The 13334-nt window shown below is 40.3% G+C and overlaps 1 protein-coding gene across 1 annotated transcript; it reads right to left on the bottom strand.

Annotated features, from left to right (window-relative positions):
• Positions 1-1679: 1679 nt before the first annotated feature.
• On the bottom strand, positions 1680-8194 carry LOC147618851 (uncharacterized). The gene is made up of 7 exons (XM_086773930.1): positions 7943-8194; positions 7121-7256; positions 6233-6291; positions 5986-6046; positions 2914-3082; positions 2452-2577; positions 1680-2320 (listed from the first exon to the last, which is right to left on the bottom strand). The coding sequence occupies exons 1-7, from the start codon at positions 8030-8032 to the stop codon at positions 2179-2181; spliced, it is 783 nt and encodes a 260-aa protein (XP_086630056.1). The 5' UTR covers positions 8033-8194; the 3' UTR covers positions 1680-2178.
• Between the last annotated feature and the right edge of the window lie 5140 nt (positions 8195-13334).

Here is a 13334-nt window from a genome sequence, read left to right as displayed (position 1 = left end):
GTGTTGGTTTTCACAAGCTCAAGACTAAAGGTGACCATTCTTCCTAAAGTCCATGTTGGTTAACTTGGCACCTCCACCACCCTCTTACAATTCCCGCCATCCATGCAATTTTTGCATATCCAATAGTTACCTTTCTAGTTTTGCGACATGCTCCACTTGGTGGGAGGATCTATTATCTTTCATATTTTGTGGCTTCTAAACCCATTTTAATGAACCTAGTACTAAATATTTGCTTTTTGTTGGTTTGGTGCCTGAGAGGAGGATAGAGAGACATGTCATGATGCTCTCTCGCATGATTAGGAAGAAGGCCCTTAGTGCTACATGAGATTGTACTTGTTGAGTTTGGAGCATTTTCTTTGGTCCATGACACTCTTTTCTAGACCATCATGTAAATTTACCATGTCTACAAACACTAAACAAAGATTACATCCCAAGGTTAGCTAGCTCCCAAGTCTTTGAGATAGTGCCACACTTGGGCCATAGAAATTCCTCCGTACTCACATAATCCATTGGTTTTGAGTCACATAGCTTTCAAATGGATCATGTCCGCCTTTTGAGTACAGCATGGATGCCCCTCTTTTGGATCTTTTACAATAAGAGAGAAATCACATTATCCATCTCAAATTCACTCAACTTCATACAAGTAGGACATGCCGTTTGAGCCTCCCAAGAAGCTTCAATTTTTTAAGGGTTACAAAAAAGGAATGGATTCATTGAGAGCCATACTAGACAAATGTTGCATGGCTTGAGGATCGTCAATAGTCAATCAAGGGTGTATTCCCACCACTGTTCAATTAGAGGATGGGAGAGCACAAGGCATTCCATAAGTTGATCATCTACCTGGAGGGTCTCACTATAAAGAAAACCCCCATATCATGTGCATGCAAAAGATACTAAAGAATAGGCCATCATACATTACTTCAAAAAATATCATTTTGTATATGTTTACATTCTTTCAAAATGAATATTTTACAACCCTATTGGACGTTAATACATTCACAACTAATAAATAGGACACCTTTTGTGATGTAAAATTGCAAATGTACCTAATTTTAAAAAAGGTCTTGTCATAATGATTTTCATTGAGAGCTCTACATGCTTAGAAGTCTAGTCCACCATACGACGATGCTCCCACTGCCACTTCAAAGAGGGATTTAGAACTATCACATGTGATGCAATACAAAGATTAGAGAAATCTGGGATAATTCCCATCAAAAAGAGAGTTTGATGAGGGTACATGCTAGGCGATGGAACCCTCTCTCTCTCTCTCTCTCTCTCTCTCTCTCTCCATTCTAGAGGAAAAGAAAAACCTAACACCCATCAGCAATCCTCTCATTTGGGAAGCCTCCCACACCCACATCATCTATCCTCTTCAAAATTGTCAATGTCACCAAGTCTCGGTTAAGCGGCATAATGGTAAAGACGAAAAATCATATGAAGGCCTATGTGTAGAGCATTTTGCACACAAAGCAACATGTGCATACGTTTTTATAGGTCTAAGTTCTCATCTTGGACCCTAAGATATGCTTGATCCTACCTTAAATCGGTGTTGCTAACCTCAAAAATACCCACCAAAAATTATGTAAAAATTATGCAAGACCCAAACACAAAGCAGTACTTCACCACCCACCCCATGAGGTCATAACTCATGAGTGTGAACCCTGACAACACCTGAAAAAGTAAAAATAATGATACTGACATGCTTTCTTTAAGTTAATAAGTTTAGTACAGACCTGCCTTATCACTTCATTGTATCACATCTGGTTGACCACCATATTGTCTCCTTTTTTTATGCACCTTCATAACCTTTTTTTAAGGTAGGTGCATATACACAAGCTTGGATTCAAACCTTGGTTATCCTTTCTTAAGGTAGGTGCATATACACAAAGCTTGGATTAAAACATTGGTTATCCTTGCTAATGCCAAGGTTCAAATCCCTTGACCCTAGAAGAAAAACCCCGCACGAAATGTCTTTCAATTCTTATCGACCATGTGAAAACTAAATATATTGGCCTAACAAGTTCGCTGATTCAGTGATCAAAGTCTTTCTGATCAACATTTAAAACAATGAGTTTAATTTGTCCACAATTACAAACAGGAAACATGACCACAACCAGAGAATACTAGATATTTGATGGCCATCACCAACCACAGTTAAGCTTTTTGGAGTTGTAATCTTCACCAATGGCTCATCAAGTGCTTTCTCTTGCTAGATGAGTAGCTGCCAGATGACTGTGATTTCCCGTTATCCACCACCAGGACCACACGCCTTGACAATGTCTGGATATCCCTCTCAATCTCCATGAGCTGTTCTTCAAACCTGCAACATTGGAACCATGATGGGATTCATTCAAGTCATCAACATCATGTTCTTGTCCACCATGACACTAAAATCATCATGTAAGAAACATCATAAAACCAGTCAATAACAAAGACAAAGGCTTTACTAACTTCTCTTTGCGGGCTTTCTTAGCCCATGTATCGAGCGTGACTGAGGTTTTCTGATATGTTGTGTTTACTTGCTGCCATTTCTTCTTGAGCCCTTCAATAAGCTCTTGTTTTTCCCATTCCTCCAACCTGCATTACAGCTATGTTATTATAGCATCTAATGGAACCTTTGCATGAAATGATTTGCACACCATCTATAAGCAAAAACCTAGTACTCAATAAGTATCTTAAACCTTTATCAATGAAGTGCACTATTTTCAAGGTACTCGATAAGTACCTTAAGTCTTTATCAATGAAGTGCACTATTTTCAATAAAGTGCACTGTATAAGATTTAAGGTACTCAATAAAGTGCACTATTTTCATCAAAGTAGCTAAAATCTTTATGAATGGAGTGCACTATTTCAAGACCACCATGCATGTGCATACAATTGAACAAAAGGATTTGGAGTGCCTTGCACACTTGCCTCCTAGTGTTTGGTTGAGTCCCAAGTCCTTGCTGTTTCGATCCTTCTAAGTTTACCTTAGCCTGCTTTTCCTTTAGCACCTTGTTAAAGTTACAAAGATACTTGGGAACCTTTCCATAATCAGGCTTTTCAATTGAGCGCGGCACGTACATGGGTAGTTTCTTGGGAGCTAAGAGAGTAGCAAAACACAGTTTCAAGGTTTTAAGGGCATAAGATATCCATACTATGAATAGATCTTCAACAAAGAATAAGAACCTTGTGTATTATTATTTGTAAAATACATGACCCTTTTTGTAGTGGGTTAAATATTATATTGTAGGTGCCAAGGTTCAAATTCACTCTAATAGTCATATAGATAAAGTGTGTTTCTTATGCAAATAATATAACTTAAACCATATTGAGTATTTTTTATGCAAATTGCATTATGCGTGTACCAAAGAAAATATATCTCCCCTACTATGTCTACTAAAAGATCCATAGTTAAAAACTAAGAAAAGGTTTAACAGATTCAGCTAATCAAACAGATCAGATTTTCTCAGACGAAATTGATCTTGTGTCTTGAAAGCTTGTATGATGCTCTAAAAAGAGCATTGAAAATTGCACCATGCAAGCTATACAAGGCTAGTAGTGAAGCCCAAGGCCGGTTAACATATCTAGCCTGGGTTTCGATTAACCTGAATGCTGGGATAGGCATCTAAAGAAGAGGTCTAGTTGTTTAGGTTGATAATAGCTTCTAGTTTACAGAAGTATATAAGTCAACTATCCACACGGGGAAATTGATCATCCCAGCCAATGTTGCTTTTTGAAGGGCATCATGCCCGCCTTCGGGCATTTTGGCCTTAAAATACCACCACTTAATTTGATCATCCCAGCCAAGGTTGCTTTTTTGACGGGCATCATGCCCGTTTTTGGGCATTTTGGCCTTAAAATACCACTACTTAATTTGAGTGACCGTCGGAAAATAAGGTCAATTGTGAAAAAACGGGCATTATTTCTACTAAACCTGTCATTTCAAAGGGTGACCCAGCCCGTCAAGAATCATCCTTGATCCCAGCCCTGGACTCATGGCCTAGCAGAGACTACCCCATACGATGACACCTAAGGGGTGGGTGTGTCCTGCTGGTATGGGATGCCAAGGCGAACAGGATAGTGGAACAAATGGGGGTGGACCTCTATATCACCTTCCAACTAGTGGAACAAATAAGGGTAGGTCTTTAAATCAGCTTCCAACTAGTGGAACAAATAAGTAGGTCTCTAAATCAGCTGCAAAACTCAGAATGAAAAACCACTATGAGCTCACTCATATCTCTCACATGCATAGACACGAGATCCTCTGCATCTCTTACCACACTAGACCTCCCTATATAAGGAGGGGCAATGCTTAGCATGGGCAGTCATAGTAGACCAGTTAGGACTCCTGACCTGTAAGCAACACGGTACTGAAACTGATAGAGCACTCTTAACATAATTAAGTATTCAGCGAGTGCTAGATCAATCCATGAAAAAATTGGAGTGCTGAGAAATCCGGCATGGGGAAGAGTAGCAATTGCTTGCCAGGGACAAAGATTTGGTATTATCAGCCTCAGCGAGTGATCAGAAGCCCAACATTCCTTGGAAACGAAAGAATAATAGCCCAATAGTTTAGTTATGTGGCAACAGCTTATGTACCTATATTCTGATTTTCTGCTGTGCCAGCAGCATTGAACCGGCAGGTTGGTTATCATTGGTATATGTGATAATTTGTATATATTGCAACCAGGGTTGGTGCTCCATATGCAGAGATTCACAGGCTGCTGGACGTTTTATCCTTAGTGTTCTCAGCACAAGGCATTTCTGCCAGAGCTCGTACATGAGGATACTCTTGAGGAGTCAACAGATCATCGGAGTTTCTGCACTCACTTGGATATCAAACAGCTGAGTTTCTGCACTCATTTGGATATCAACAGCTGAGGTCAGCTGTAGCTTGCAATACACCTAAAATCCCTAAAGATCTTGCCAATCAGTTTTGCATGGATTTGGGCAGCAATTTGGGCAACCAGGATGGCCAGATGTGGGTGCGAGGCGTGGGGTGGTAGAAGTCTGCAGCAGCATTAGGGTTAAGATGTAGATAGATCTACCTTTTGGTTGCATTTTGTACAGAGAAAACATTTATTTGTAATTCTTTTCTTTGTACATAATTCAAGGAGTAGAGTAGATTACAAGTAAGTTGTGAATGCTAGCATTGCACTTGTTACCCCTTAATCCCAAAGTCTTGTATTTGTTGCCTTAAATTGGAGGATTAAACTAGATGTAGTGAGGCCATCGAGGGTACCCAAACTCCGCCGGCTGAGACCATCAGGAACATACGGCTCGACATCATTCACACCCTCCGCGGCCAGTGGGGGAAGTTGCAGGGAGGTTCTGACCGCATGCGAAAGCGGTGGGAAGCCTTCTTGAGACTTTGGAGGTCTCGCCCTTTCCTCACAAATAGAGGCGGTGACCCCATTTGGCAGGGAGGTTCTGACCACATGCGAAAGCGGCGGGAAGCCTTCTTGAGACTTTGGAGGTCTCGCCCTTTCCTCACAAATAGAGGCGGTGACCCCATTTGGCACTACGGACCACCTGTGTGGTTGTTCCCCCCCCCCCCCCCCCCCGCCCCCCTCGTATGAGATAGCCTTCTCCTCATAGAGCGGCCAGCCGGAGGAGAAGCATCTCTCCCCCTCATGATCACTTGTTTCCCGCCCTTATATGAGGCAAGTTTGTATTTAGCCCTTCGTGGTTGTACTTAGCCCTTTGTGGCTGTTTTCTCTTTAACTAATTGAAGGATCTTTTTCCCGGGAAAAAAAAAAATTGGAGGATTGAACCATGGTAAAATAAAATACATGATCAAAGGACAAAACCGATCACACATGTAGATCCAAGCATGCTAATTATCAAAGCATGGTTAAACACAATACAACGGCAAGGGATCACAAAGGAAGCTTCGATATCAATATCCAAACAAAACAAAACAAAAAATTTAAGCAAACATGTTCCAACTACTATGAGAATCTAGCACATGCAAACTTGACATTGATAGATGGCAAGACTTACTGGAATATATGATCTCGAGAGCATTTGAAGAAATGAAATCTGTATTTCCATGGCGCAGAACCTGAAGAAAAAAATTGTACAGGAAGATAACATGCAGAAGGTGAGTACATGCAGGCGTGCCCGGGCATGTGTGCATGTGTATGTGTGTGTTGACGTGTCCATGTGTGTGCGTGCATGCACATGTGCATGCTGGGGGCTCCAGCCCATATTTAGGAACACTTATTCAGTCAAGAAAGGGGTACCACACCGGTTTGTTGTGAGGAATTGGGGGCTTGAAGTGTACTTTTGGAGAGTGAATCACGATCGCTGCAAGAAAAAAGACATTTTTTTCCTAATCCATTAGTGATAAGACAGTTGGGTTCTTCCTGACACATGAAAACAAAGCCCATCACAGTGTAAAACCATCCATATCTATGGATACTTAAGGGCTTGCAGACATGCAAAGCCTATGAAAGGATAACCTGTAAGCACTACATAGCCTTTCCTTCCTCATGCTAAGAATAAGACTGAAATGTCGAGCAAAAGAAAAAAACTCAGTAAAAATTCCTAATCGATTAGTGATAAGACAGTTGGCTTCTTCATGACACACAAAAACAAAAGCCCATTGTTCCAACTAAGTGTTTACAAACGGTGTAAAACCATCCACATGTATGGATACTTAAAGGCTTGCAGACATGCAAAGCCTATGAAAGGATAACCTATAAACACTACATAGCCTTTCCTTCCTCATGCTAAGAATAGGACTAAAATGTCAATGACTCTATGTATGTACATATGTGTGTGTATACATATGTAGGTAAACACGTGCATTTTTACACGTGTATGTATGTATAATGTATGTATGAACGTACATACATATGTAACACGATACATACATGTGCATGTATCGTGTATGGATGTACGTAGACACATATACATATGTACATATACATACATACATGCATGCATGCATGCTTGCTATGAGCTTACATATATGTTTTCGATCAATATTCATAACTAATGGGTTAGGCATGTGAAACATATACCTTTCCTTTGAAATGATCTTATTTTTAATTGAAATCTATTAAATGAATTGTTTTAAGTCCGATTGAAAGCCGTCCTACATGTGAGTGCAGCAGAAAAAGAATGCACTTACGCCTGAATTTGGGCCTTGAATGTTTTTTCAAAAACTCATTAGTGTGGGGATTAAGAGATCCGAGAGGGTGCCCAAATGTCGCTCGTGATCTTTTCAACTTCACATAGGTCATAAAAGTGTCGGTTTCGATTTTATACTGTGACCAAACAATCCTAGAAATTGTCATCTATCATGTAATAGATTTTTCTTGTTTGTTGGGTTCCACTGCAAATCTACTTCAAATTTTTGATTGATATTATTAAACAAAACTGTTCATATGACTGCAGAAGGGCTGTGGAAACTGGGTTCTTGTTTGAATCAATTATAGAAAAGAGGTGGGTTTCTGATTTTAAAGGGGGGGGAAAGGCATGTGATGAGCATTCCATGTGCATGTGATGTATATCTAAGGGCATGTGATGAGGATTCCATGTGCATGTGATGTAGATCTAAGGGCATGTGATGCGGGTTATGTGCATGTGATGCGGGTTATATAAGGGCATGTGATGTGTGTTCTACGTGTCATGTGATGTGGGCTCTCTGGGCATGTGATGTGGGCTCTATGCGGGTTCTATGTGCATGTGATGGGGGTTTGCTGGGCATGTGATGTGGGTTCGATGGGCATGTGATCTGCTTTACAAGGGAAAACGTGAGTCTGCGGGAAAATGAAACTGCGGGCATGGTGATCTGCTATAAGAGGGAAAAAGAAAACTCAACCAAAGACTGTGCATTCAAAATTTGATGATTGAAGCCCGAAAGCCTGAAGAAAACCTGTGTGTGTGTGTGTGTGTGTGTGTGTGTGAGAGAGAGAGAGAGAGAGAGAGAGAGAGAGAGAGAGAGAGAGACCTTTGATTTGGGGTAGGTGCGCCTCTTGTCGGTGGAAGAAGGGGGCGGAGGGATGAGGTTGTAAACGCTTTCAACGTTGTCCCTGAGCATTTTGTGACTATGCTTCTACCATCTGCATGTACCAAATGAGAAGAGCTCCCTCTGTCTCTCTCTCTCTGTCTCTGTGTCTGTCTGTTCCGTTAAAGAGGCCCAGCATCTTTCATATCTCAACGTGCCCTATAATTATAGTTGTATATATATTGCTATAGTTGTAAAAATTAATACCGTGAATAACCTTATAAATCCTTTTTCTAGCAGAAAGATAATTATTATAGATTAACAATCTAAGCTTTACAAAAATAACGTAATATTTCGAAATCTAGATTAATGATCTTAACTGAAGATAATAACTTTGACCTGGAAAGATGGGGCTATGAGGTGGTCAAGAGAGGCCAATTATTAGGCCCTTGGGGGCCCCTTTGGGTTGGAGGTCACCAATAACCTTATAAATCTAAGCCCACGAATGCCAAAAAAAATCCTACACATTGCTTGCTCCTTCACACAGTTGGTGGACCGAGGTCATGCCATCCCTTATAGCACCTCTTCTCGTCCTCCCTTTGCATAGGAACTTCTTCCATGGCATCTTTCCTACTATAGATAATTTTCATGTAATGGCAGGGTGATTAAGGTCCCTCCTCACGTGATCCTCATCAAGGATCACTCTTCTTTTCGTGGCATCTAGTAGCTCTACCTCTTAACCCAATTTGGGATTAAGAGATGCTGCCGCTAATATTCTATATCAAAGAGAAAAGACAGACACACCAAAGGGATGTACAATCAAGCTATAAAGGAACGATGGTTATATCTATAACTTGGACAGGCACCCGTAATAGTCTGATATTTATAGTGATTCCCAAGAGCGGCAGCAACGAATGAAATCCCCATATCTACAACTTGGACGGGCACTCCTGATAGTACTTATGGTGATTCCCAAGAGAATTCCCATGAGCAACAACAAGCTAGAATGAAATCCCTAATGATGTACTTCATGTATATATTATGAGATTAAGCATTGTATAAGAAATAGGCCACTTATAAGCCCTGGTTGCTCAGTTGACCACACGTTAACTGTGTGTGGATACATAATGCCTTGTGTATAAGCCAATTTATCTCATAATGCAATATACAATCCCATTATGCAATGGAGTCTTGCTCTTGATAATGCTCTTACTAATAATCAACTTCTTAATCACATGTGAGCTTGTGAGAGGAGTGTGTGAGGTGAGAAGAGAGACAAGGACCGTAGTCCATACATAATGAAAGAGTATACTCTTCACCACTTACTTATGTAGCAAAAACATATCTTTTGTAGGATAGCATTGGATCATATAAAGTGGCCTTATTGTGTGCTTAATGCTAAATAGGGGAAGCCTATGACTGTTAACCCCATTTTGGGTTAACTAAACATTGTCTAACATACATGAGAGTTACCAATAAAAATGTCATGAAAAGGTACTATAAAAGTTGTAACCTTTATGAAAAAGCCGACTATTTCCAAGCTGGCTAAAAGTTGTAACCTTTATGAAAAAGCTAGCTATGTCCAAGCTCACTTAGTTAACTTATGAGTTTGGGGCATCCAAGTGTGAATAAGGGCTAGTTGTATAAACATAAATCATTTTCTCATAATAAAAGGACACAATCCCCGTTTGTGCTCATTGAGCTCTCTAGTTATCTATAGTTATATGCTTGCTCTTGTCTACGTGTGTCGAAGAGTTGAGAGAGTAGAAGCTAGAGTGATTCTTAGTACATGTGTTCAAGTCAAGAGCTCACCTTAGCCTTGTTGAATCATATGTCATTGGGTCTTGCCTTTGAGAAACTCCCCGATATGGGTATGCTACCTCATTCGTCACGCATCCTCACTATGTTTTCACACCGGAATGCTCCTTTTCTAAGGGGATGAAGGTAGATCTCTCTATGCATAGGTGGAAGCAAAAAGAAAACATTGTCCTTTACAGTGGTTCTTTCTCACAAAATGTGGGGGAAGAAAAAGCTAATGAGAGGGAGCAACCTATAAGCAATTCCTATTCAAGCAACCAACCATCTAGCATGCAAGAATCTAATAGCATACATCCAAGCAAGAATAGAGAAGAGAAGAGCTCTATTGTAAGGGAATGTGTATTGCTTAGTCTAAAAAATAACTTATAAATAAGTGACTAGCTTTCACACAAGGTTAGCCAAATTAAAAATGCTAATGCCACTATTATTAGTCTTAAGCAAGTATGTACATGAAGTCCTTAGACTTTCCTATTTGACATTAAACTCAAGATAAGGCTGCGATGTCTTACAAAAGATAAGTTTCCATTCGAGTGGCTAAGATGGCAAAGAACCTCTTACAACTGGTCATGCGGGTGAAACCATGTTAATGTATGAAGTGGTTAACATATCCCCTTCTTAATGGTGACTATGTCCTCGCATCACCCAAGGTCATGGTAAAGCTAGTGCTAGGTCACAAACGTATGGATGGTTTAGGGTGCTCCATATAAAGCGAGGTTTAGGGTGCTCCATATAAAACGTATGGATGGTTTAGGGTGCTCCATATAAAGCGAGGTTAAGTGGTAGGTCAGGACCAATCCATTGCTGGATGCAAGGCATATGATAAGCTTTGGGTAGCCCTAGTGGGAGAGGTAACTTGTTGAGGGCGCATGAAAAACATATGCTAAGCTTTGGGTAGCCCTAGTGGGAGTCAACTTGGTGAGGGTGCATGAAAGGCATATGTGAAGTAGAAGTTCTTCATGTGGGGCCTCCTTCTATTGTGTGAAAGTGGTTTGGGCCCTTCAAATTCAGGTGGGTAGAAGCAACTCGGACCTTGGTGGGTGGTAGAAGAGACTCAAACCTTCTTAGTACGCGTGATAACAGATTATGTCCCAAGACCTCACATCGGGATACTTAGAGAGCCGATTTCTTCATGGATATATATTAGCTAGGGCAAGGTTGGGTTGTGTTAAATTAGAATTGAAGCACAGGTTGCATGCATTGAAGCTCTTAGCGGTACTTGTAAGGTTGATAATTCTCCAGGTGATAGGTCATACTATGGGCCAGGCTTGATCCCCACCCCCCTAATCTAGAGATATACCTAGAGGGTTAGTGTTGACGAGGTTAGTTATAGGTGCATATGTTTATGCGTGCCGTGAGGTGCAAGCTATGAAAAACATGTAACACCCATAGTGAAATAATATGCAAATGACGTGCATGGGAAATCACCAGAAGGTGTGCCATGTGTGTGTATTCCTCTAAACTTAAAGATTTCTCCAACTCAACTGCTTTCTTCAACTCTCTTTGCTATGGGCCAGGCTTGATCCCCACCCCCCTAATCTAGAGATATACCTAGAGGGTTAGTGTTGACGAGGTTAGTTATAGGTGCATATGTTTATGCATGCCGTGAGGTGCAAGCTATGAAAAACATGTGACACCCATAGTGAAATAATATGCAGATGACGTGCATGGGAAATGACCTGAAGGTGTGCCATGTGTGGGTATTCCTCTAAACTTAAAGATTTCTCCAACTCAACTGCTTTCTTCAACTCTCTTTGCTATTATTGCAAGGGAATTCTTGTGTATAACTTATTGCCAAAAATGACATATAAATGACTAGTTTTCACACTAGGCAAGCTAAACTTAAAAATGGTCTAGCCCTTATTACTAGTCTTAAATAACTATGTACACGGAATCTGTAGACTTTCCATATTTGACATGCACAGGGTAAGGTTACTTTACTACTAGTCTTAAATAACTATGTACACAAAGTCTATAGACTTTCCATATTTGACATGCACAGGGTAAGGCCACTTTATATATTCCAGTGTTGTCTTACAAAAGATAAGTGCTCATTCACATGGGTATGACTACTTCATATATTATAGTGCCATCTAACAAAATATAAGTGCCCATTCACATAGGTAAAGAGCCTTATGGTACTCCGACAAGTGAAACCACATTAACTTGTAAAGTGGTTAACATATCCCCCTTCCTAATGGTGAGACCGTGTCCTCGCACCACCCAAGTCAATGTTGATGATGAAGTAGATGCCAAGGTGAAAAGATATGGGTGGTCTAGGATCTGATATATAGAGTTGGTGTGGCCAAGGTTACATGGTTGGTTTGGGACTGATCCACTGTCGGATGCAGGGCAAAGTGATGGGAGTATCTAACTTTGATAAACCTACGACGACACTTGGACTACTTACCAGGTGTCCTTAAAATAGCCCTAGTTCTCCTTGCACTCGCAGCAGTAACCACCATTGATAGAATGTTAACATCCTTATCAAGGCTCTTCTCGGACCTACTAAAGTGACCATCCACATGAGTGACATGTTGACAGATCAAGCACAAAGGTTGATCTACCTTCTCCTTACCTTTGCATGATACATGAGTACCTACATCTGTCCTCAACCTACCTGACCATGGACTAACATTGGATCTACTATTAGAGAACTCTCGGTCCAGTAAGCACTTGTGATTGCTGCTTTACATGTGGGGTAACAACATTACTTATTATATATGCATCTTTTATTACCTTCACACTGATGCGTACCACAACTACTCATCTCATCAAAGACAACATCTTTGCTTACATCTTACGAGAGTGATAGGGTTATAGCATCTATAACCTTTCTACTCCAAATCATAAACAATGAAGATGCATTTCTCTACCTTTGGATCCAAATTTTTTCTCACTTCATTGGGAATATGTATATATATAATACATCTAAACACTTCCAAGTGAGACACATCTAGTTTTATGCCTACAAGCTTCTATTCAAGCGTCATACTATGAACAGCTACAGTGGGGATCCTATTTATAATGTGAACAACAAGTTGGCTACTACTTCTATCTACAAATAATCTGGTATATTCTTTTCGGACATCAAGGCACGTCACTTCTACGAAGTGTCCATTTTTCCTTTCTACAACACCATTCTGTTTTAACAAAGTGTACACGTGAACTATCTCTCGATTCTCGACCATCCAATCTTAGGCATTTGATCTACATATCTTTTTTCATCTTGACCAAGGATTTAAATCTGTGAAAGGGAGCAAACACCTCACTTTTCTCCTTTATGAAATAAATCCATACTTTCCTAGTGTGATCAATGAATGTAGCGTAATACCGGCAACATGTAATTATTGTAGTCTTGGTCAGTTCCCATACACCGAATTTATAACATCCAACCAATAACCTTGCACTAACGTGCTTTTCATAAGGGAAGAAAGCATGTTTATCTTGTTTACCAAGTTGGCATGCTTCATGTACTTATGTAAACCATCAATCTTAAACTTTGGGAAACTTGCAACAAGAATATTTTGGGCCTACATAGACTTCGGTCGTCACCGGTATATCTATATGACTAATGCAC

The sequence above is a fragment of the Cibotium barometz genome, chromosome 34 (assembly GCF_041138505.1).
Source record: "Cibotium barometz isolate CiBa-2024 chromosome 34, ASM4113850v1, whole genome shotgun sequence".
Taxonomy (NCBI): Eukaryota; Viridiplantae; Streptophyta; class Polypodiopsida; order Cyatheales; family Cibotiaceae; genus Cibotium; species Cibotium barometz.
Note: the sequence above shows the minus strand (reverse complement) of the source record. Positions and strands in the feature narration are given on the sequence as shown.